The sequence below is a fragment of the Vigna unguiculata genome, chromosome 5, assembly GCF_004118075.2.
Source record: "Vigna unguiculata cultivar IT97K-499-35 chromosome 5, ASM411807v1, whole genome shotgun sequence".
In the NCBI taxonomy this organism is placed as follows: domain Eukaryota; kingdom Viridiplantae; phylum Streptophyta; class Magnoliopsida; order Fabales; family Fabaceae; genus Vigna; species Vigna unguiculata.
Window position 1 is genome coordinate 5,908,703 of NC_040283.1, and position 23,719 is coordinate 5,932,421.

General features: G+C 32.3%; 4 protein-coding genes across 9 annotated transcripts; 2 read left to right on the forward strand and 2 right to left on the reverse strand.

Moving 5' to 3' along the window:
• The first annotated feature begins 281 nt into the window (after positions 1-281).
• Positions 282-6,160, forward strand: LOC114185150 (AT-hook motif nuclear-localized protein 9-like). Of its 4 annotated transcripts, none has more exons than XM_028072702.1 (6): positions 282-636; positions 1,595-2,097; positions 3,318-3,385; positions 3,867-3,998; positions 5,083-5,244; positions 5,610-6,160. In XM_028072702.1, the coding sequence occupies exons 2-6, from the start codon at positions 1,677-1,679 to the stop codon at positions 5,850-5,852; spliced, it is 1,026 nt and encodes a 341-aa protein (XP_027928503.1). In that variant the 5' UTR covers positions 282-636; positions 1,595-1,676; the 3' UTR covers positions 5,853-6,160. The 4 variants fall into 4 exon arrangements, with proteins under 4 accessions (XP_027928503.1, XP_027928501.1, XP_027928504.1 ...); XM_028072700.1 differs by having other exon boundaries at positions 283-747; XM_028072703.1 differs by lacking the exon at positions 282-636 and adding an exon at positions 775-865.
• Positions 6,161-6,398: 238 nt separating this feature from the next.
• Positions 6,399-14,426, reverse strand: LOC114185151. Its single transcript, XM_028072705.1, has 3 exons — positions 13,753-14,426; positions 13,559-13,561; positions 6,399-7,004 (listed from the first exon to the last, which is right to left on the reverse strand). Exons 1-3 carry the CDS (start codon positions 14,311-14,313, stop codon positions 6,522-6,524), a joined length of 1,047 nt encoding a protein of 348 aa, XP_027928506.1. The 5' UTR covers positions 14,314-14,426; the 3' UTR covers positions 6,399-6,521.
• On the forward strand, positions 8,348-13,252 carry LOC114185148 (disease resistance RPP13-like protein 4). The gene is made up of 2 exons (XM_028072699.1): positions 8,348-8,439; positions 11,264-13,252. Exon 2 carries the CDS (start codon positions 11,274-11,276, stop codon positions 13,026-13,028), a length of 1,755 nt encoding a protein of 584 aa, XP_027928500.1. The 5' UTR covers positions 8,348-8,439; positions 11,264-11,273; the 3' UTR covers positions 13,029-13,252.
• Positions 14,427-15,880: 1,454 nt separating the features above from the next.
• On the reverse strand, positions 15,881-21,238 carry LOC114183338 (exosome complex exonuclease RRP46 homolog). Of its 3 annotated transcripts, none has more exons than XM_028070327.1 (8): positions 21,098-21,238; positions 20,311-20,634; positions 20,136-20,236; positions 19,822-19,842; positions 18,834-18,906; positions 18,678-18,745; positions 17,885-18,017; positions 15,881-16,329 (listed from the first exon to the last, which is right to left on the reverse strand). In XM_028070327.1, exons 2-8 carry the CDS (start codon positions 20,528-20,530, stop codon positions 16,214-16,216), a joined length of 732 nt encoding a protein of 243 aa, XP_027926128.1. In that variant the 5' UTR covers positions 20,531-20,634; positions 21,098-21,238; the 3' UTR covers positions 15,881-16,213. The 3 variants fall into 3 exon arrangements, with proteins under 3 accessions (XP_027926128.1, XP_027926129.1, XP_027926131.1); XM_028070328.1 differs by having other exon boundaries at positions 20,311-20,631; positions 21,098-21,231; XM_028070330.1 differs by lacking the exon at positions 21,098-21,238 and adding an exon at positions 20,959-20,973.
• Positions 21,239-23,719: the final 2,481 nt, after the last annotated feature.

The following is a 23,719-nucleotide window of genomic DNA, read 5'->3' on the forward strand; positions in this document are numbered from 1 at the left end:
GATCTCAGTGGGAGTGATGCAGTAGATTATAAGCTGGGCGCGTGGATAGAGATAGACACTCTTTTCACTTCACAATCCCTATGGACCCAAACTTCCCCACCACTGTCCCTGTTTAAATCTCAAATCTTTACTAATTTTTATTTTTATTCTTCAAATAAATAAATAAATAAATAAACTTTTTTTATTATTTCAAAATAAATAAAAAAATATTTCATTGTTATCCAAAACAAGAACTGCTTTTTCTGCTCAACTTTGTTTGCTTCTCAACCCCTTTCTTAAATCTCAGAACCATCACTCACACACACAGCATCGTCGTCATCATATCACAACTCAAACAGGAGAGAGAAAGTGAAAAAAAGAAACTTTTTTTAGAGAGAGAAAGAGAGGGTAGCCCTAGAAAAATATGCAACCAGATAAGGACTTTTGCAGCCGAGACACTGCAGAAGAGTTATAGAGAGAGAGAGAGACTTAGTTTACTTTTCCTTTTCAATTTTCAAGATTTATTTTTTATTTGTTTTAAGCTCTTTTTTTTTTCATTGTTGATAAGTATTTTGCTTCGTGTTGCACTGACACCCTGGTTCTCTCACCTCTTTTTTCTCTGTGTAACTCTGCCACCACACTCTTCATTTCCCAAGAGTAAGAAAAAAACTGTACAACTTTTTTCTTTTGATTCAATCACTAGCTTCCATTTCCTCACAGGTGGAACTGTGAATGTGCACCACAGCTTTTTGATCCTGTTGTTAAAATGTTAGTATGATTCCTTTCCCCTTTTCTTTGTATCTGCACGTTGAAACCCATGTTACATTCTCTCTCTTGTGTCTCTGGGGCGTTGAATCTGTCCTAGTTTTAAACCCAATTCTCCAAAGTTTGTAATTTTTCCCCTAGCAAAACCGTTGTGGTTGATAATTGACTCGTTTCTCTGTAATTTTTTGCGCTCCTTTTGGTGTGATATTGCATTTTCTGCTCTGTTTACGAACTGCGTTTGGAAGCTTTTCTATTGCATTGGCCTTAGAGTAATTCTTTCATTTTGTTATTTTCTCCACTTGTTTTTTTTCTGGGTGTTTTAGTTGCTTGGTTTTAAAGATTTATGATGGATGTTGGTTAGAGTGGATCTTTTTCATGTTCTTCTGGTCCTGTACCTTGAACATGAAGCCTCTTTTGTTGTTTCTTATAGTTTGGTAAGCTGTAAGTAGTTTCTTTTATTTTTTTTGTCTTCTCTTGGACATGTCCATATTGCTGTGCTGTTAGAGAGTAGTTCTCCTGTTTGTGTTTATGCCTTCTTGCCTTTCCATCTTTTCCTCTGATCTATCTTCGACTCTATGCTTTGTCTTGTACATGTGTGGATGCATTTATGTATTTTATAGAGCGATGGCATCAATGAGAAATTTTATGTGCTGGAAACTTCACTATTTTGATATTGAGGACTTATTTTTGTTCTTCTCAAGCTACAGTTACTTGCAGCTGATGTAATTTAAGAAATTTTGTTGACTCTCTTGTTGGTCATTGCTAATTGGATTTCATACTTTTTATGGTATTCTGATGTGATGGTGTTTTCTTTCTCCAAAATTTATCACTACACTCTATTTGGGAACAGAGCTAGGTGATAGTTTTCGGTGTATTGAATATCGGGGTGGAAGTTTCTTGTGAAAGATTGTGAAGGCAATTGAAGTAAATGCATGGATCGTGGGGACCAAATGGCGTTATCCGGGTCTTACTATATGCAGCAAAGGGGAATTCCTGGATCTGGAGCACAACCTGAGTTGCATATGTCACCTAATATTCGACCACTCTCCAATCCGAATCTACCATTTCAATCCAGCATTGGCAGTGGTTCCATTGGATCCACATTGCCATTAGAGTCTTCTTCAATTTCAGCTCATGGTGTGAATATGGGAGCTCCTCCTGGAGCACCTCCAGGGGAACCTGTTAAAAGGAAGAGGGGAAGGCCTAGGAAATATGGCACTGATGGAACTGTGTCATTGGCATTGACTCCAACTCCAACATCATCTGCTCACCCTGGAGCCTTGGGACAGAGCCAGAAACGTGGCAGAGGTCGACCACCTGGTACTGGGAAAAAACAGCAGTTGGCTTCTCTTGGTAAATCTCTATTGCAATGCAACTCTTTGTTGTTACTGATCATACTTATTTGAAAAGCTGAAAGGTTGATGAGTTAACAATTTTGCAAATCCTTCTCTTTGTCTTATTTGGTTGAAAGTTGTTTTTAGCTGAATATTTGTTTATTCATTTTGTATGTTGACATGCTATTATCATCCGATTACCTGGATGAACAATGGCAGAGTGGCTTTAAATCCCAACACAGTATGCTATATATTATTAATTTCCATGATTTTTTTGTCCTGATCCTCAAGAGAGAGATGCATCTTTTTTTAAGTTCTTTAGACTATTTTTGTAGAATTGTTACAGAAAACAAATGTGTTTTGTTTAGCTTATGCTAGAGAATTAATTATTTTTCCAGGTTTCAAATGGTTTTCGGTTAAAAAAGTTATCATTTTCACACAAGTAATCTTTCCAAATCATGCACTGCAACCTTATTCAGTAATCACTGCCTCAGATTGTTATAATTGAGCTATTTGAAGAATAAATTTACCACATTTACAAATTAAAAGTTTCTAACCAAGTACACATACAAGTTTGGTTGCATGTGAGATAAATGATCGGAATTGTACGTTACAATAATTACATAAAACATAAGATTTTGAGGAGTTGTCTGGTTTGAAAAAAATGTTTCTATTTTCACATTTTAATTGTACTTTTATTTACGAAAGTGTGACCATATTTTTCTATATTTTCTAAGGTTTGCATAGAAAACAGTGAAAACAATAAAAGTTGTTTTTACTATTTCTTATACAAATTTTGAAAACAGAAAATAAAATGAAAACAATGTGACAATTTTGTAATTAAAAGTGAAAACTAGAAAATGAAAACAGAAAATATTTTCTCAAAACAAAAGGCCATTGGATTTCTATCTCCTACTGTTTTGATTAAGTATGACAAGTTGGATTCTTGAGTTCTATGTGTGCTTCATATTCCTTTTATAGATTGTATTTCTTTTGTTGTAAGGCCTTGTTCCCACTTGTGAGGTACTGGTCGGTTCCCTAATGGATTCTGAAATTAAAGCTTATCTAATTCTAACCAGAAGCAAGTTAAAATTTAACAATATTTGGTGGCACTTACATATAGTTAGAATAATGGTTCATAAGTTTTCTTTGTTCTCCAGATGCACCCTCTAACCTTGTGAGTGTCTAATGCATTTATATACCTTTGTTTTTGATGTTTTGAGCTTTTACTGTTATCAGGTGAATTGATGTCTGGTTCTGCTGGGATGGGATTCACTCCTCATATAATCAACATTGCAAGTGGAGAAGTATGTGAATATTTTTTATGAATTTGAGTGAAAAATAAATCTATCTGTTTTGGTGGTGTATGTTGGAGGGGAAGTAGATGAAAAAGAGACCTGTTTATTCTAATTATTCTTGGTCAAGTATTATTAGTGCATTATATCTTGGTATCAGTGACATAATAAGATTCATAAAACAATATGGTTCCCAGTATTTTTGTTCTCTGATTTAGGTTAAACTATTTATGCATGTGCTTAATTATTAATGCAACCAAGGTTTGGCATCTATGGCCCAAGAAAGGTGGCACTTTGTACTATTTGTCTCTCAAAATAATGATAACTTAACTGTTAAATACTAAACAGCCACTCATGTTTTTGTACCTTTTTTCTCTTAAAAGGAAAAGTAGAGTTAGTAATGCCAAAACCATGTTGGTTGACTTTGTGCAATATCTTCTTGTATTTATGTAAATATAAACAAATTAATCTTCTAAACTTGTCTCCACTGTAGGACATTGCAACAAAAATCATGGCATTTTCTCAGCAGGGACCTAGAGCTGTTTGTATTTTGTCAGCCAATGGCTCTGTCTCAACTGTCACACTTCGGCAGCCATCAACTTCAGGAGGCACTGTCACATACGAGGTTTGGCATTTTCTCTGTGTTATGTATTTGTTGAAGAAGATGCAGATAGAGCATGTTTGGAATCTCAACTTAAATTTAGTAAAACGATTTGTTTTTTCTTCTGAAAAAACTAGCCATTTTTGTAAATCTGAAAGTTCGTCTCATAAAAATATATAAAAAGTTTCTTGAGAATATAAAGCTTCATATCATACATATTCTTTTCTTATCTAGAAAGCTGATTTTTAGATGTATTCAAAGGAAATTAATTATCTTAACTATTTTTTTATTAAACTCACCAGCTAAAACTATTGTTATAATCGATAGTACATATGATTGATTATTAAAATAATCTACTTTTGCAACTGTCCTCTGCACACTATTATAGGTTCATATGGAACTGTGATCACATAAAGACACGTGTCTACATTTATGCATGCGGCCATGCATAATATTTCACGAAATTAAATGGCAATCCTTTATGGAAACACTATGATTGATTGATTAAAATTTTGCATTTGTGATGTAGAAGAAAGCCTTAGAACACTTTTCGTGCATGCAAAGAAAAAACTGACTGAAACAGAATTTTTAAACTTGAAGCATGATTTTTATTGGACAAATAATTCATAAATAAATACATTAGAATGTATTTCCTCCATTCAGGCTTGTATACAAAATGGCTTAGTGGTACTACCAACAAACTTCAATCTCTCGGACTATTGAAACAAAGGAATCTTTTGCATTGAATTTTTTGACCTTCTGAGTTACCATGCCTTTTTTGGTTGGTGGGAACTTAATTCCAATCCAAGGATCTTTTTGACCTTCTGAGTTACCATGACTTTTCTGGTTGGTGGGAATTTAATTTCAAGGGAGAAAGTGCAGGCTTCAAACAGGGCCGACCTAACATTTATTTATGCCTGAACAAACTTTAAGATAGAACTTTTCAAGCCTAAATAATAATATCACAATTAATATAATTTTATTTGACATTTATCTGTCAAACATTTTCAAATGCAATTAAGGTATCCTTTACCAAGTCATAACTCTATTATGATAAAGTTTATCTCAGCATATATATTTGATTGCTGGTGGATTTTTGATTTGATAGGGGCGCTTCGAGATAGTGTGCCTTTCGGGCTCTTACTTGGTCACTGATAGTGGTGGCTCACGCAATCGAACTGGTGGACTGAGTGTGTCCCTTGCTAGTCCTGATGGTCGTGTCATTGGTGGAGGAGTTGGTGGAGTTCTTATTGCATCAAGTCCTGTTCAGGTAACACCATTTTCAGTGTTGCCATCAAATCTTGTAAAGATGATATCTTGATTCATATCTCTGATTCCCACATGTTAAAAATAAAAACTTTCCAGCTACTCGTGTTGAAAGTTATGGACCCATTTGTGACAACTTTGTTTTGTATAGGAAATCACTTCTTAAGAGGATAATCACTTTCAAAAGTTTTTCATGTGTTTTTGTTTCGAGCTTTCGAACTAATCAAAAGCTATTCTGAGTAGCGAATCATAAAATCATCTGCTTCTTTCTTTCAGAGAGTGTTTTTCTTTTATAATTGCAAACAAACATGAAAAGGTAGATTATTCACAGATCAGGATCGTATTAGACTGAATTAGTGATGGTTATAGGTGGTGGTTGGGAGTTTTCAATGGGGTGGATCAAAGACGAAGAACAAGAAGAAGGAAAGCTCGGAAGTTGCAGAAGTTGCTGTGGACTCAGATCATCAGGGAGTTCATAATCCAGTGGCACTGAACAGCATCTCACCAAATCAAAACCTTTCTCCAACCCCTTCATCTTTGAGTCCTTGGTCTCAATCACGACCGTTGGATATGCGTAATTCCCATGTGGACATTGACTTAATGCGTGGGTGACACACTTCATTCAATACACACTAGTGCTGTGTATATATATTTCAGATTCATGGTCACTCATCTAATTTTGTTGTAGTAGTAATGACAGAGTGGGAAGTGCCAACAACACAGTAGAGCCAGCTGACTTTCGCAATTGATAAATCTCACGTATCCCTACACCCATCATTATTGACTTGGGGTTGTACTCATATTTTTGTAGCTGTGAGGAATTTTAATTTGAAGATTGTATGTTCTTGATTGGTAATGATACAATTTATGTCCTATTTGGAAAAATAATTGACATTGGGGTAGATGTTTTATGTGGTTTAGGAGCATCGATTGTGAAACAATATCTACCATGTGATTTTTGTCGTAGAACCGTCTTCTAAAAGGAAGTGACAATGGGAGCAAGGAGATTTAGTGTTGAGAGTTTGGTAATGTTGTGGGGTAGTGAGATTGTAGATTACATGCATTGTACACTCCATGATCAACCTGCATTATTCTTAGCCCAACCATACGTAAAATATGTTGGTAATGAAAGGGTAAAAGGTAATTAAGAAAGGAAAATAGAAGGATATTGTGATATATACAAACACATTATACATAGACAAAGAAAAGTAAAGTTTTTGCCAAATAGCTTACAATACAGAAACATATATAGACTTTTACATAAACAGTACTGTTATAATATCAAGCATCAGACCATGTGATGTCAAAGCCACCCCATTCATTTGGTGGCACTCCCAATGCTTTCCAGACAGCCCTAGAAGCATCAACAATGTTGTTGGGACATGGAGGTTGATAGTCATGGTCTGCATCACATCCCTTAGTTGAGTCACACTCATCAACCACCATGGCCACCACACTTCTTCCATTTCCACTAATGGTGATGTTTTGGAGGCACCTGCTTCTGTGGTTGAACCACCCTGTAGACAGTGCCACCACAGGTGTGTCATCAGAATGGTATTGGTTGTCACATTCTGAAGGGCCACCACCATCTCCACCCTTCTCAAAACTGTTCAGAGTCAGGTAAGCCTTGGTGTGGGTGGACATAGGTGGTGAACATTCATATGTTGTGTAAAGTTTTCCTTCTATGCAGCAATCTGAATCATTCTCTTGGTTGCATTCTCCTGCTGGTGCTTTCTTACCTCTGATTCTCCCACTTGGTCGACACTTTTGAGCCTCAGATGCAAAACTACTTGTTAAGATGAGACTAACTAATAAAATCAAGGATGCCTTTGAACAAAACCTCTTCATTCTATCTATCAACTTCTCTGTTTCTACACTTTGTTCTTCTTTTTAGTGTTTGATGTTTGAATATGAAGATTTTAGCTTGTATATATAGAGGCTTCTTGATCAGGTACATGATTTTGCTTCGAAATATTGGTTTCTTTTAGGGTCAAGCAATGATTTATAAATTGTCTTGTATTGTCAAAATGACAAGCAGAAATTCAAATAACGTTTTATTTGGATTTGGAACATATATCTCCGCTTGTTGCATATTATTTGGATGCTAACATGTGAAACATTGTTGTTGTAGTTAAGAAAACTTGTTTTCTGATTTTGAATGGCGCCAAAAGGTTAGTCTAAATTAATAATAAAATAAAAACTTGCATGGCCTTGGACGTTAATCCATATAAAAATTACCAAACCTTTGTTTATTACGAATGCCTCCAACTTATTGCTCTCCTCTTCTTTCTTTTCTCTACCCAAATTAAAGCTACATATCCCTTTACAATGGTGTGGACCTTTTGAATCTTATGTAGAGTCAGATAAATATATAAGGACCAATAGAAATCATTTTTGTTAATTAAATTACAATTAAAAACCTTTTTTCCGGTACTATACATACAATTTATGTAAGACTTTTCAATTTATTTAAGAAAGCAAAAATATGTTTGTTTTAGTTTTATATTTTTGGTGAAATCAAATATGAAACATTTTTATTAAAAAAGTGTTAAAAATTGGACTTTAAGCATAACTCAGTTTCACAAAAATCAGCTTGTAAGGTCATCTGTTTATATATTATGTACAATAAATTGACCTTATCTCTTGTTGATGTAAGATCTCTAACACACTCCCTTATATTGAGAGGTATATATATTTGGAATGTAAGACTAGATATTAATGAGGTCCGAGATATATACAATAAATTGTACCAATATTGGGAATAATAGATCAAAAAAGAAAATTGCTAGAATAAACTCTAAATCATAATTTTGATATTATTATAAGAGATAAACTTTAAATCTAATTAAATTTTACAAAATAATTTGTAAAATGAGATTCTAATTTGTAAGATGAGATTTGTTATGCACAAATATAAAAACAATAAGTTGGATACTTTCTCTAACCACAACAATAAATTCTACTTTTGGAAGAAGTTAGGGATAACTTTCATGGGAGAATATAGTTTGTTTGGAATTCTCTTTCACGTAAAGAATTGAGGTGAAACTTCTATTGCTTTTGATTTATTCATTCCTTGCAAACTCTATAGAGGTTTAAATTGATGACCATGCATGGTTAGCTAAAGCACGTATACAAATTCAACTATCTTTCATTTTCTCCTAGACTCTCAGAGCAACTACCGACCCTCATTTTTAGCAAGGTTCGTTACTCTTTTCATCAATCTCACATTTTTACGATGTCTCTTTTTACTACAATTTTAAGTTCGCTGTGGTAATCCGTGCTATGCATAGGTGAATTTCATATTACTAATATATGAACTTAGGTCTAAATAATATTCCATGCTACGAAGAGTTTTCCTATTTTTATATTTTTGAGACTTTTTTCTTCATTAAACATTATACCGAGTGTGGAATAAATTTGAATCATAAATACAGTAAATTATCCTTGGAAACACTAGATGGATGAGCATGTATCCTTTTCAGGCTCATATGGTAATCATATTAGTAAATTAAATAGGGTGTTACATAGAAAGGTTAAAATGAGTATCAACTTGTGAGTTAATCCGGCTCATCACAAGTTTGAGTCAAATTGAGTTGGAGAAAATTTAGCTTTTTAAAGTGTGAGTAATTGGACCTAATTCTTTATGATTTAAATGAGATTGAGTCGAATTGAAGGTGAGTTAGTCTACAACCCATCAACAACATTATAAAATTTGCAGGTATTCACTACATTTTTTTTTTTTTGCAAAAAGTGTTTTATATAAAATATTTTGTAAAAAAATTGATAGGAATTTGTTGCAAATTTTGTTTTCATAACAAAATTTGTAAGCATTTCCTACGAAAAAAAATTTAAAACAAAACTAATAGAAAATATGAGTTTTTTTTAACAGTGTTTGAATGTTTAGTTTATTTGTTTGTCAAATTATGTAGCTTGAGAATTTAATTTTCAATTGCTATCTTTATAACAAGAGCCGTAAAATAGTGAATACTTTGATTGCATTGTTATAAAACAAGGAGGTAAGTCGATGCACTTTGATTGTACTATAACAAATATATAAAATAAATTGAAAAAACAAAACATCCTTAAGAATGTGTCAATCTATTAACCCACCAATTTGTGATGAGTCGAGTTGGGTTAAAAAATTTTTAACTAAAAAAAATTAACCGGATTGAGTTGATTATTTTTAACTCAATTCATAATAAATCAATCCATGTCAATTGGATTGACACACTTTTATATTCCTAATGTTGCAAATCTCACATCATAAAAAGAAGAAGATAAATTAAAAGAATATAAATAAAGTAAAAGTTTCACCTTATAAACCTACTTTTACATATTAAATTAAACTTAAACTTTACTTTGTTAAAACCCCTAACAAAATTAATTAGATTTTCTGTAGTTATCAATGGTGGAGCATCTTAAGGGCTGGGAGGGACCATGGCCCCCAAGATTTTTGAATTTTTTTTAATATTATATACATTTTGAAAATTTTGATTTTTTTAAAGTTTTTTAAAATTATAAGTAATATATTTTATACATAGATAAAAATGAAATTGTTTGTCTTTTTATTTCTTTTATAAAATATAACCAATTAATGTTAATAGATAATAAAATATAAAATAAAATATATAAAGAATAAAAATATTTAGGTTTAATTAATTTTTGGGTTAGTATTCTCATCTAAAAATGTCAAGTTAGTCATTAAGTTTTTTCTAGTCTTAATTTGATCCCGAACTTTGAAAAATTGATACAGTTTGATTATTCTCGTTAAATTTATTAAAGTGGATCAACAATTTTTATCAAGATTGATAGTGAGATTATGTTAATTACACCAACAAAACAAACTATTTTTATTTACAACTTTAATTTTAATGAAAAAATATTGATTTATTTCAAGAAATTTAATAAAAATAATCAAATTGCATTAGTTTTTCAAAATTCATAACCAAATTGAAACTAAACAAAATTGAAGGACCAACTTAACATTTTTGAACTAAAACAATAACTAAAAGAATAATTAAACCAAATATTTATTAAGATATTTTTTATGTCCTTTCTTGTTGTCTTCTTAATTTTACAAAAATTGTACTCATCTCTCACTGTCATATTTTTTTTTAAGAAAAAAAAGGTAATTATTTTTTCTCTCATTTCTCATTTCTCTTTTTTGAAGAAAGGAAAAGTAATTATCTTTTATCTTACTTGATAATGAAATATTAATTTAATAGTTAGCATTGTTTCTTTTATCTCATGAGCCTTTGGTATATTCATTTTTTATGAATATAGAAGAAAAATAATGTATTATGTGTTTTTTCATAACCGATTTTTAATTGTGACTTAACTATATTATATTTTTCCTTTAATATTTACACTTCTCAAATTTTTTAGTAATGTATGATAAATTATTTTTAATATTATTTTAAAAAATTGGTATATTGATGAAGAATAAAAGAATAAATTCATTATTCAAAAGTGATAAAAGTGAAATTATTCGTGAAGATGGAAACATGATAGATTATATTTTTCACAACATTATACTAAAGATCAAATTATTGGTTAGAGAAACCAATTCTTAAAATATTATATTAATGATCCAACAATCTAATGATTAAAGAATTATATTATTTTGGCCCCTCCAAAATTTGTGGATAAGATCCGTCATTGGTAGTTATATTATATGGTCCATTATGTTGTAGTTTGTCTATATATTAACCTACCTAACATTGAAAGAGTCAGATCATATATGCTATGCTTGTATAATCCTTATTGATAATTCCTTTAACTTTTGTTTCTAGTTTGAAACACTTGTTATATTTAAACTCTATAAAATCATTGCATTAAGTTATTATATGTGATTACCAAAAAAAAAATTTATAAATCATTTCTTCCCATCACAACTTGTTACGAGATTTTGATTAATTTCTTAATCGGATAGTAGAAAAGTGAGTTAAGAAATTTCAATATGAAAACGAGAGTTGTTGCGTGGGTGGTACTGTTAATTAACCCTAAAATTATTCGTTTGTCAGTAACTGGAAAATGTCTATTCCAACAAACAAAATGAAAGCAGTGGCTTTGTTGCTGAAGCGTGTGAAGACAGCAAGGAGACAATTCCGTGAAAGGGGAAGAGATGAATCATTAGATGGGAATTTGGAAAAGTTAAGGAGAGAACTGAACAGGATAAGGAAGTTGTTCGAGAAAGTAAAGAATAACGAACAAGAACTACTTCACACTTTGTCAAAGGTTGATGGTCATCTTCGCAAGTTGGACAGCAAGAGGTTGAATCAAGACATGAATGACATTTGCAAAAGAATAAGAGATTCTGCTCAAAAGTTGCTTCCAAAGGGTGATTTTGATGACTCGTCCGTGGAGGAGGATGATGACGACAGAAGAGTAATATTACTGCACCCATCACGACCCTCTTCAAAACAACACAAGAATCAGTTGCCACAGCATAAGAAACTGAATATGAATCTGCGCGTCCTAGAAACTTATGAACGAAATTGTTTGTTGTCTCTCTTGGTTTTCCCTGAAGGAGCTGTTATAAAGAAAAGACAAACAATTTGTTGGTGGATTGGAGAGGGTTTTCTTGAAAGTACTAATCTGAAAACCGCAGAGGAAGAGGGTGAGGATGTGATAGATAAGCTTTTGAAATCGAATGTGATTTTAGCGTATGGTAATAGTGAGTGTCCCATTGTCAATAAATTTCAAATCAATCCTCTCGTGCGTCCTAAGTTGGTGATACTATCAACAGAAAATCACAGGAGTTATCCATTTCCTCTTAGGATACCCTACAGTCACATACGAAGTAAATGGTCACTACTTGAGCAGAAAAAAGTCATACTAGGTGAAAATAGTTTGAAACCTGAGAGTAGGATAAATACTATTTTTAATGTTGGTGCCAGTTATTTAAATTTTGGATCTCAATGGTTGGATAAAAGTATACAAAATTTAAAGGTGCTTCAGCTTGGTCGTTGGCAAGATTCTCCTTCACATCACATTGAAGTAGGGAGTGAAAAGTTTCTACAGAAGTTGCAGAATCAAAAGAATTTAACCTATTTAAGTCTTCGTGGGATATCAAGAATATCTGAGCTTCCACCCTCCATTACTCAACTTGAGAGGCTCCAAATTCTTGATCTGAAAGCATGCCACAATTTGGAGACACTGCCTAATGATATTTCATCGATGAAAAGTCTGACACATCTGATTTTATCCCAGTGTTATTTGTTGGAAGGCATGCCAAAAGGGATTGAGAAGCTCACACAGCTGCAAGTACTGGAGGGATACGTAGTAGGGAATTCCAGAAAGAGTCCACAAAGAATATCAGAGCTTGCAAATTTGAAAAATCTAAAGAGGCTCAGCATACATATAGGATCTGAGGCTGTGATCAAAGAAGGGGAGTTTGAAAGTTGGAGAGAGATGTTAGCCCTAGAACAACTGAAAATATCATGGGGTGTGTCTTGCAAGGGTTACAGTGATATTAAAGTAATCTTGCCTTTGAGATTGAAAAGGTTGCATCTTGAAGGTTTTCCAGGAGAGGAAATTCCAGAATGGCTAAAGCCTAGCAAGCTGCCCGAGGGATGCAAAGAGCTAAAACTAATGGGAGGAATGCTCAAAAGTATGAATCATGAAGATAATATCGGTTGGAGAATGGAGATAGTGCGTCTCATGTACTTAAAGAATTTGAAACTTGAGTTAACAAATTTGTCAAAGTTGTTTCCTTTGCTTAGGTATGCAGAAATAAAACAAAATTCCAAAAGAACTCAAATGCTGAGTTTGAATGAAGATAAATGAAATAGTTAATCTGTCATAAAATGAAGGATGCGTTTGAGCAAAACCTCTTCATTCTATCTCTGAACTACCTTTTGTTGTTCTCTCAAGTGTTTGATGCTTGGATATGAAGATTAGTTTGTATAAATAGAGGTCTCATTTGACCATGTACATGATTTTGCTTCGAAATATAGGTTTTCTTTTAGGGTCAAGCAGTGATTTCTACATTCCAGTAACTCAAATTTCAATTCGAATCATGCAAGTTAGAGTTAGATTTTGAACATATATCTGTCCTAGTTACAACAAACAACTTGGATTTAATTATTCTCAAATATTATGAAATTTCAGTCTGAATTACCATGCAGCACAACCGGTTTCTCTTACTTTGTTTGGCGTGTAAATCCTCTTACGTACAAATACATTAGTTTCTTTGTTAACATTTGACTTCTGTGTGTGTGTGTTTCTCTTCTGCTGGAAATTTTCAACATCGGCGATATACATACACACACATAGGAGAAAATTGAAATAATTATTATCCTGAGAAAAATCGAAACATTCTCAACTGAAGGGATGATATGAGGATAATGAAAGGTTTACATTTTACAGAAAATTAACTATATCAGATCCATAATGTAAGGAAACAAACTTGTTTAACAATACAATTTAAAATGTGAACTGTATAACTCAATCTTATAAAATTGATTTGTAATATGAATTTTACATCCACATGTGCAATCAAGATTTAAGCATGAGACCATGTAATATCCATCCATCCCCATTGGTTCATGGGGATGCCTAAGGCTTTCCACACAGCCATTGAGGCAACAACAACGTTGTTGGCACAAGGAGGTTGGTAGCCATGATGTTTATCACATCCCTGTGATGAGTCACATTCATCAACCACCATGGCCACCACACTTCTGCCACTGCCACTAATGGTGATGTTATGGAGGCACATGCTCTTGTGGTTGAACCATCCAGTGGAAAGTGCCACCACAGGTTTGTCATCAGAATGATATTGGTTGTCACATTTTGAAGGGCTGTCACCATCTCCACCCTTCTCAAAGCTGTTAAGAGTGAGATATGCTTTGGTGTGACTAGAGACTGGTGGTGAACATGTGTATGTGGGATATGTTTTTCCTGGCACACAACACAAATCATCCTCTTCATTGCAATGCCCTGAAGGGATCTTTCCACCTTTAACTCTGCCACTAGGGTGACATTTTTCAGCTTCAGTGTTCAAACAGTTCGACAGGAAGAGAAAGACCAGAAGAAGAAAGGTTGCTTTTGAGAGGAAATTAATCTTCATTTTCTATGCAGATTGTTTGGTTCTACTCTCTGTTCTTTAGAGTGCTTTGATGGAAGAATGAGAAGTTTATTTAAAGAGACTATGTTTAAACTATATGACAATTAACAGCAAGATGTAGTTCATTGTTTTAGGAACTGATGCTTTAGAAAAATGACAGAAACAACTATGTTCTGCTTTGTTCTTTCACAAAATGACAATTCACAGTATCCAAAAAAGTTTGTTTATTTCGCTCTCTGCATTCAATGGGTTGAGGAAACAACCAAAGGACATGTCAAAAGTTATGTAAATTTTGGGAATTGTAATTGCAATTTGTTTAGGTTAGTTGACTGGTAACTTGTGTTGTGCTGGTTAATACCAACCAATCATTTACTATTTGTTGGAGATAGTATATCAATTATGATCAAATGAACTAATCAAATCTTGAGTTAGATTCATAAATTACTTTCTAAGATTGATTGAAATATAGGTATAAATGTTGACTACAAATTCAACTTATTAGTAGTATGCAATCAGAAGTTTTGACGCTTCTTTATTAAATTTCCTTAAATATACTCGTTGATTTTGAAATCATGATTTTGTTTTTCATTTAATAAATCTTTTATAAATTGTTCACTTTTAACTGTTCAAAATATAAAACTAATAATGCATTTTAAATTCCAGGTGAATAACTAAAATCATATCACTCTTTACAAATAAATAATATTTATAGAAACTAATGAGTTATCATTTTAAAACCTAATTTTATATATCATTATGAAGAATATTCGAATGACCAACTCCGCATAACACCATTTATGATATTTTATTTGTCTAGTAAAAGCCATAATATCGAGCCTTGAATCCTTGAACCAGCACTCCGAAAATATAAAATCTTGAAAATCTTATCTGAGATTATATTCATAGCATTAAGATATTAGTTTTCCAGAGTTTTTCATTTTCCACTATTACTGTAGAATAGTATTATTAAATTGTTGTAAATAAGTATAAATTTAATATCATGAAACTAGTTTTATAAAATTAAGTTAAATTTAAATTTATTTTCAACTTTATTAACTTTTAAATCCATGATAAATTTAAATAATTTAAGACTTTATTAAATTTAAATGTTTATTATTAGGCAGAGAAATAGTTTCTGTAGGAGCTTATGCCCTGGGATTACAGGGGTTCTCCTCTGTACTCTGTAAAAGTTTTATTTTCAATCTAAGACAAATTTCGACCTACACTGAGTTGGGTTCCTAACAGTTTTTTTCACAAACATAACAAAACAGAACACCAAAGTCAGGACCTAATTCTATATTCAAATGACTGCGAAACACCTAAAAACCTTTTCAATGGCTATCTAATCCAAAGAGGAGAACCAAATGTTCATTCTACAGTCTTTCCTTATCACTAAATATGATAGAGTATTTAAAAGCTGAAAAAGTGACTTCAGCAATACGCATGGACTACAAACAATACAGATCAAAACATAGAAATACATTAAAAACAGCATATATAAAAATAGAAGTTCCCTAATCTTTGATAGCTCGTTCAAAAGTTGCTGAAACAGGAAGGAGAATGAAGCGAAGAAATCATAATCATGGATCATTCAACTTCTACAAATTATTGCAATATTTTTTCTTTGAGAGCATCTGATTGCAATCCTTTGCTTAAACTTATAAATTCACTCAGAAATACATTAAGGATAGCTAATATACAACTAACCAAGAGACCGGAAAAGGCCATTGATTGGTTTTCGCAATTTTACAATGAACCACGAACAAAATCTTTTAATCGTTTCAATGACAATTTCATGAATGGGATATATATGCAACACTACCTGCAGAGATATCCCATCCTCCCCCCATGCTGCAGGGGGGGAAATTAGAAACTAATAAACTAAATCCAAAAAGATACGAAATCACCCTGCTTTAGATCCCTCACTTGTAGATTTCAGTTCAACGTTCTTCCTCAAAAATTCAGACAACCTTGCACTAGCAGCACGACCTCTTTCTAGGCAGTGAAGATAATCATCCGCTACAAAAAAATTAAACAGAAAACTATTTAGATCATGGTAAACACCCTCTTTTGATTTTATCATGCTTTATTATATATATATATATATATATATATATATATATATTCCTTATATTTGTATTCCTTCCATTAGGGAGTACTATTCTTTCCAATCCAAGTTTTCAAAATGATGTTTCTAGTCTCCAGGCTTAGATGGCGTTAGTAACATAGCTGATATGAATAGCATGTGTTCAAGTCCACACATGGTAGTTGGTATTTTGTTTTAGGAAGTGGAATTTCGAATTATTTTGGTAGATGTGATAAATAAGAAAAACTATGCATTAAATACAAGGGAGGAGACAGGCCAAAGTAGCATCAATAGAAGAAAAATAACAGCGGAGCAAGATTTAAGGTACAATCTATACAGGTAGAAAGCATCCACAAGGGTTAGGATTTCAAGTAGCCAACCCTTTTTCTTCTTTTTTGGTTTCCGTTCTAATAGTTCTTTATTCCAGTGTTGTTATTGGATATAAGAGGCTCTTCTAATGTTACAAAAAATATAATCCTGATTAAAAAAAAAAACAACTAAAAATGTAATCCTCATATTACGTTTGCATCATAATTCAGAGTAATGCCTTTAGCACCCTACTTAAATTCCACCACCTCAACCATCAGTTCATCATGACCATACATACATGCAATATCATTGCTAACTTGACGTTTCAAGAGCTCAAGGCGAGCAATAGTACTTTCCTTCTCTCCAAAAGGAGAAAAATATAATGCTTCCCCGTCGTTTTTTTCATCTTGTGCTTTGGTGAATATAATGCATTACATTTATTTGTATGAACTTTACAAAAAATCACCTTCAATAATTTGAATTTGATTTAGCATTAGAGGAAATTAGAATTAAAAAATAACTTGATTAAGTAAAAAAAAAAAAATTCCTCAGATAATTTGAATTTGATTTAGCATTAGAGGAAATTAGAATTAAAAAATAACTTGATTAAGTAAAAAAAAAATATTCCTCTGATCTTCAATTAAACTTTTTTGGTTAACAAAAAATGGTCCAGAAAATATTTCAGTGGTTTACTTTGGATTTTTATTCCTTAGGATTAGTAACAAAATTAACAATAAACACTCCATACATTGATTATCACTCATTAGGATTAGGTGATAAAAGGTCTTTAATTTTTTATTTTGATAGACTTAAAAGTACTTGCCAAAAAGCTTGAAGTTTTTATTTGCATAATAAATTTAGGGTAATTGTCTCAGGACAGGAGTAAGAGACGAGGTCTAGGGTTCAGTTTAGTTTCCACATAGCATACAATTAATTCCCAAACTTCATATGGTTAAAATGTTGTTTGTTTTTTCCAATGTTTACCCAGAATGCAATACAATTGGTGGTGGCTCCACTCATTTTCATAGTCACAACAATCACGGTAGAAGAGAAAACCAACACAAGCACAATCTAAGCATATGCTTAAGCAATAATAGGAAATGTTAAAATAGGTATTTATGGAACAAACAACATTGAAGGAACTGAATATGAAAAGTTAAAGAAAGTGTTGCAGAATACCTGACATAGCACCTTGCGTAACAGATGTCATGATTCCATGTGCCATAGGCTCACTACCCACCTGCAATGATCTATCGGGTAGGACTGAAACAATAGCATTTGGAAAAACTAAATTGGCCAGTGCTTTTAGTTTCTGCCACAAGATTAAAAAGCATTAAATTAGATTTATGTGCAAGAAGAATGAGACCTGCGACTCCAATAAAAGAAATCGCCAGTGCTACAGGGTCAAGAAAACATTAACTATACAATTATTATGGGTTTAGGGCAAAAAATATATATCATGGGTTGAGTTCCACTAACTAAGCCTCGCAGCATGTCATTAACTAAATGCATGCTTGAAGTATTTGAATATAAAACACAAACTGACTATTGGATGCACAATTAGTTACTAGTCAGAATGTGGACTGCTAGCATATAATTTAACACATAACTGGGATATTACCTTTGCCAAAGTACAAAAAGGTTGCCAATGTTACAAGAAAACCAAATTCCCATTAATCATGAATTTAAAGACTCCAATCTTATAATTTTAACATGGAAGAATAAAGATCTGTTGACTAAAGTGAGGATAACGTAATTTATTTAGCCTTATAACATTAATGGCAAAAGGCTTGTAATGACACCAATAACTAAAATGGGCAACAAAGGTTTAGCGACATTTATAAATATTATCCACAAGGCATGCAGAATACAAATGAGTAAAATGTAGACCAAATTATACTCAGCTGACTAAATTCCCAAGAAAATTTGATGGAAATAAAATGAAATTTTAACCAAAAACGATTCCACTAACCTCCTCTTCATCTTTGGTTGGATCCAATAAAATAGAACCACTATCTGTTACAGAACAACATATTGCCACTGAAGAGACAAGGATGAGAATTCATTATTATTAATAGAATGAAAACATAGAAATAAACCAAGAGACAAACTAACTAGTCTAGATTACCAGCAAGATGCTTCAGGGGAATTCCAGCATCAACAAGCGCAGCACATGCAGCATTTATTGCACATGGAAGGAGCTATAGATTCAGTTAAGTCAAGAAAAAGGAGCAAAAAAAACAGAAGCATATATTTTAAATATTGATCTCTTTAGGTATCCACCCCTCGTGTAATAAACCGTAAAATCAAACTGAAAAGTATTTGATGGAATTGATGGTAATCTAATTTGTTCTTTCATACTCCTATGCAAGTAATAACTCCCCCCTGAACAGAATAACCGTATACCAGTCCACTACCCACCACCCATCTAATTTGTTCTTTCAGAAATACCCATAAAATTGGATTAGAAAAATAGCAGTAATCTTTCACAGAGAAATAAAGAACTATTACAGAACCACATGCATCACAAAGGACTGGTCTTTTCCTTCAAGTTTGAAGAGAGTATAACAATGGTCAAATAAAATAATGGACCAGCATTAACCACTTAAAATGGGGTTAAAATAGAAACACAAGTTGTGTTGTACATCCACCATCAGTCTAAAATCCTAAGGGAATACATATACATGTCACAATGAATCAAATCAAACCATAAAGTGAAGAATGCCCAAATTAAAAGGGAGGTTGAAGTAAAAGTACACAATATCATAACCTTAAGGGTCTGTTTAGTGTAGAAATAAAGTGAATAAATATAAAAATGATAATTGAAAAAAAAAAGTAAGAAATAAAGAAAAATTAACTTTATTTCGTTGGAGAGAAATAGAGAAGAAACCAGGAGAGAGATAGAGAGATGAACAGACTAAGGTAACAAAATAAAGTGAAAAAGTATTGGTGGGACCAATTCACCTTTTAATTTTCTCCTTCCTATTTCTATAATATACCAAACAACCGATTCAAATTCATCAACCCTATTTCCACTCCTTCCCCCACCCAAACATATCATAAAAAAAACAATTATCATATCAAACATATTAGAACTGAACTTTTAAGTAGGATACAGCCCCATCATCATTGAGAACCTGCAGTAGTATCAATGAGTGAAGAGTTAAGTTATCGATCAACACAAATAACATATATCATAATATATTTACAAACAAATCAGCAATGGGAATAAACATGAGAGGGCAAGAAAATAAAATTCCAATTTTAACTGACAACATTCACACAAAACAACAGCAGAAGAGAATAGTTATTATCCTGGTAAAAAAATAAAATGAAATAAAGCATAGCTGCATTGCACCAAGTTCTTTGAGTTTAACAAATTACAAAATACGTAACAAACCATATTTCCAGTACTGAGAACAAAACTTGCCTGGACAATAACTGAAGTTGTGGTGTTCGGATATATCGTTCGAATGCAAATGCTTTCCAAAGTCTTCTTCAATATCATCTCATACTCCTTCTCCACTTTTCCTAAACCATGGAAAACAGATATTAAATTTTATTTTAAAATGAAAAGAAAGAGATGAGTTTAGCATTGTTCCAACCAATTTGTCCAGTCTTCGGCTTCCAAATAACTTCAATGGATGCTTTTACAGGATTTTCATTCTTCTTGGTCCCAGCTTTGGGTCCATAAACAGCAGCAAGCACTTTGGTTTCTCCTTGAGCCCAACTGGACGAGCCATGGGCACGATGCAGGACAGAACATGAGCAGGCCAGGGGTCTAAGTTGATTAGGACTCCGGCCGTCAGGTCTATCAATCTCCATTGAAATCCCAATCCTTACGCCCCACCTTGGGGAACCCAAATACCAGAACGAGTGAACTCAAAAAGAAGAAACAAGAGGAAAGATGCACTGTCAACCTTGCACTGCTGGAAAACCAAAGGAGGCAGAATAAAATGGTTAAAACAAAAGAATGCCAAAACTATAGCAAAATGTACCAGTTGAGAAATGGAAAACAACATAAACTTTTGCAGCAATCAAGGAAAAATTGTTACTTCCAAAGTAAAAGTATTTTTGTCCCTCCAACTTCAGTCCAAACATACACTAAATTAACCAGTTTCCTAATCATATTTAACTCAAAGGCTAATCCAGAAGAACAAACAATTAAAGCTCACCATATGAACCCAAACACAATGCATTGAAAGAAAAAAAAAAAAAACAATGCAAATCTATGAATAGGCACAGAATAAAACCCTTGACTCTCTCACTTCCCGAATTCTCAGCCCCGACACCGCCGCACTCGAAGCCACTGAGAGAAGCTCCCATGAACAAAAGCATCAATGCAGAAAATTTTAAAGAGAAATTGATGAAGAGAAATAGTGGAGTGAGTACCTGAAATTAGCGAAACTACAGAGTTCAGAAGTTTGGTGCGAATTCAAAGTGCAACTGTAAACATGTACCAATGAACAAGTCCTTGAGTCTGAGACCAGGACAAAACCTAATTCACAAAACCAAAACAAAAAGTGTTTGACTAGGGTGAAGTTAAATACAAAAAATAATAAAGGGATTCTTTTAATGGTATCCATGTTCTTATTATTTTATCTTCTATAATCATTTTTTAAAATTAAAATAATTAACATAATAAAAAATTTATCTATTAAATAAATAAAACTATCTATAACAAAATTATGAAAATATTTATATGATCTATAACATTAATAAATAATTTTTTTATATATATAAATGTTTATTATATTATCTTTTAAATAATTTTTTTCTAAAATTAAAAAATCTATAAAATAAATCAAACTATCTAAAATAAAATTATAGAAATATTTATATTTATTTTTATAATTCAATTTTATGAAATATTTTTTTAATAAATTATTATAGTAATATTTCTTTTTTACTTTTTTGTCATCGTAAAAAAAATAAACACAGATTCAGTTAATAATATTAAAATAATCAAGTATATCTATAACTTAATTTTCTTTATGTCTAACTTAAGATATAATGATTGTTTTTAGTCCCATTGATAATAACCATATTATATTTATTTACAATCAATATTATTTTATAAAATAATAATTGTATTTTTTAAATAAAAAATATTATTTTTAAAAAATACATACATACGCAATAATTTATATTTAAATAATTATATTAAAACTAAAATTAATTTATGAATACGAGGTCATATAGATCTTTCAGGAACCAATCTTTAGGCCACTAAATTAAAGGCCGAACAAATTGCCAATAAAGGGATCGAATCATCCAACAAAATAGAAGGGCCAATTGTAATTGTGTTTTACAAGAGTAAAGAGTATACTTATCTATAAGAAAAACATTTGAGGTACTTAAAAAAAATGTATGATCTCTGGAAAATATGATTGGTAGTATTTTGATAAATGTGGTATTTTTTATGAAATTAAAAAAAAATAATGAACTTAATAACATTCTCAATCACTATAAAATTATACATTTTTATATTTGAATTTAGAAGAAATATTATGTAAAAAAAAATATTGTTCTTTAGTTATTCGTATTTCATCATCAACATAAATTTGTTTATTTTCATAATAATTATTTTAACAAATATATAATAAACATTTACTTAAGTCCGCATTTTGATCTTGAAAATTTGATGCGGACTTAATTGAGATCCAGACTTATAGAATTTTAGGAGTCATATTACAATATAAAATATTACAGGTCATATAATTATAGTATCGAAAATTATGAGTGCTGAAAATTTTTTGAGATTTTGAAAATATGAAAGATATGATATATATGTGTTAGGAATCCAAGTGTGAGTCTAAGTCCCACATTGACCAGTATTGAGAAAGTAGAGCACCATATAAGGATCAAGGCCCATAAACCCATTGCCTTAAGGTTTTGGGTTGAGAGTGGTGTCAGTGTCTTATGTGGTTAGGCTCAAATCTCATTGGTGTTGTTCTCCCCGGTGAAACCCCCTCTGTAAAACCCATCAAAGTGGTATCAGAGCCGATGGTTAAAATCGGTTCAGACGAGTGCAGTAAGGTCCCTGTATCGAAAGTCTTCCTGGCAAAGAGTTCCAGGTAAGCGTGTCCCGTTAAGATGAACGGCGGTACGAGAAGGGGTACTCGTGGTTGGGAATGCTTCCGCTGGAGGGGGAGTGTACCAATGTGGTTGAAGGGACTCACCCTTGAGGGGGAGAATGTTAGGAATCCAAGTGTGAGTCTAAGTCCCACATTGACCAGTATTGAGAAAGTAGAGCACCATATAAGGATCAAGGCCCATAAACCCAAGGGACTCACCCTTGAGGGGGAGAATGTTAGGAATCCAAGTGTGAGTCTAAGTCCCACATTGACCAGTATTGAGAAAGTAGAGCACCATATAAGGATCAAGGCCCATAAACCCATTGCCTTAAGGTTTTGGGTTGAGAGTGGTGTCAGTGTCTTATGTGGTTAGGCTCAAATCTCATTGGTGTTGTTCTCCCCGGTGAAACCCCCTCTGTAAAACCCATCAATATGATACATATATGCTATATGTTATAGGAAGAACTTGTAATTTTATTTATTTTATTCATATACTATATATATAACAAAGTGTAATAGAATACAAGATGTAAGTAATTGGTCTGGATGAAGTTGAAGTTGACTAACACAAATTATCTTCAACTTATTAGAAAGTGTTATCAACCTTGATATCAATGTGCGCTCTTTACCCTCCGTCTTTTACAAATGATCAATCAACAATCATACATCAATGAGTGGAAAATAATTGCCACATGACTTTTTTAAAATAAAGTCACAAAATTATTGATTCGATAATTTTCTCTTTCCAAATGTGGATTTATACGAGATGTGAACTTAAATAAATGTGTACTAAATGTTTAGCGTAAGTAATATATTTTTTAATACATGAGAATTTTAGATTTTCTTAAATTAATTCACTCTTATCTTAATTACTGATTTAGTTTTTATACTTGTTTAGAATATAATTATCGATATTATTTTTTAATATAATAATAGA

Excerpts from the sequence above, each read along its gene's own strand:
- LOC114185150 (XM_028072702.1), top strand. The coding sequence starts at position 1,677 with ATGGATCGTGGGGACCAAATGGCGTTATCCGGGTCTTACTATATGCAG. Across the intron at positions 2,098-3,317 it reads ACAGCAGTTGGCTTCTCTTG|GTGAATTGATGTCTGGTTCT; the intron begins GTAAATCTCTAT and ends TACTGTTATCAG. Across the intron at positions 3,999-5,082 it reads GAGGCACTGTCACATACGAG|GGGCGCTTCGAGATAGTGTG; the intron begins GTTTGGCATTTT and ends TTGATTTGATAG.
- LOC114185148 (XM_028072699.1), top strand. The coding sequence starts at position 11,274 with ATGTCTATTCCAACAAACAAAATGAAAGCAGTGGCTTTGTTGCTGAAG.
- LOC114185151 (XM_028072705.1), bottom strand. The coding sequence starts at position 14,313 with ATGAAGATTAATTTCCTCTCAAAAGCAACCTTTCTTCTTCTGGTCTTT.
- LOC114183338 (XM_028070327.1), bottom strand. The coding sequence starts at position 20,530 with ATGGAGATTGATAGACCTGACGGCCGGAGTCCTAATCAACTTAGACCC. Across the intron at positions 19,843-20,135 it reads CAACTTCAGTTATTGTCCAG|GTTCTCAATGATGATGGGGC; the intron begins GCAAGTTTTGTT and ends ATACTACTGCAG. Across the intron at positions 16,330-17,884 it reads TACGCAAGGTGCTATGTCAG|CGGATGATTATCTTCACTGC; the intron begins GTATTCTGCAAC and ends ATTTTTTTGTAG.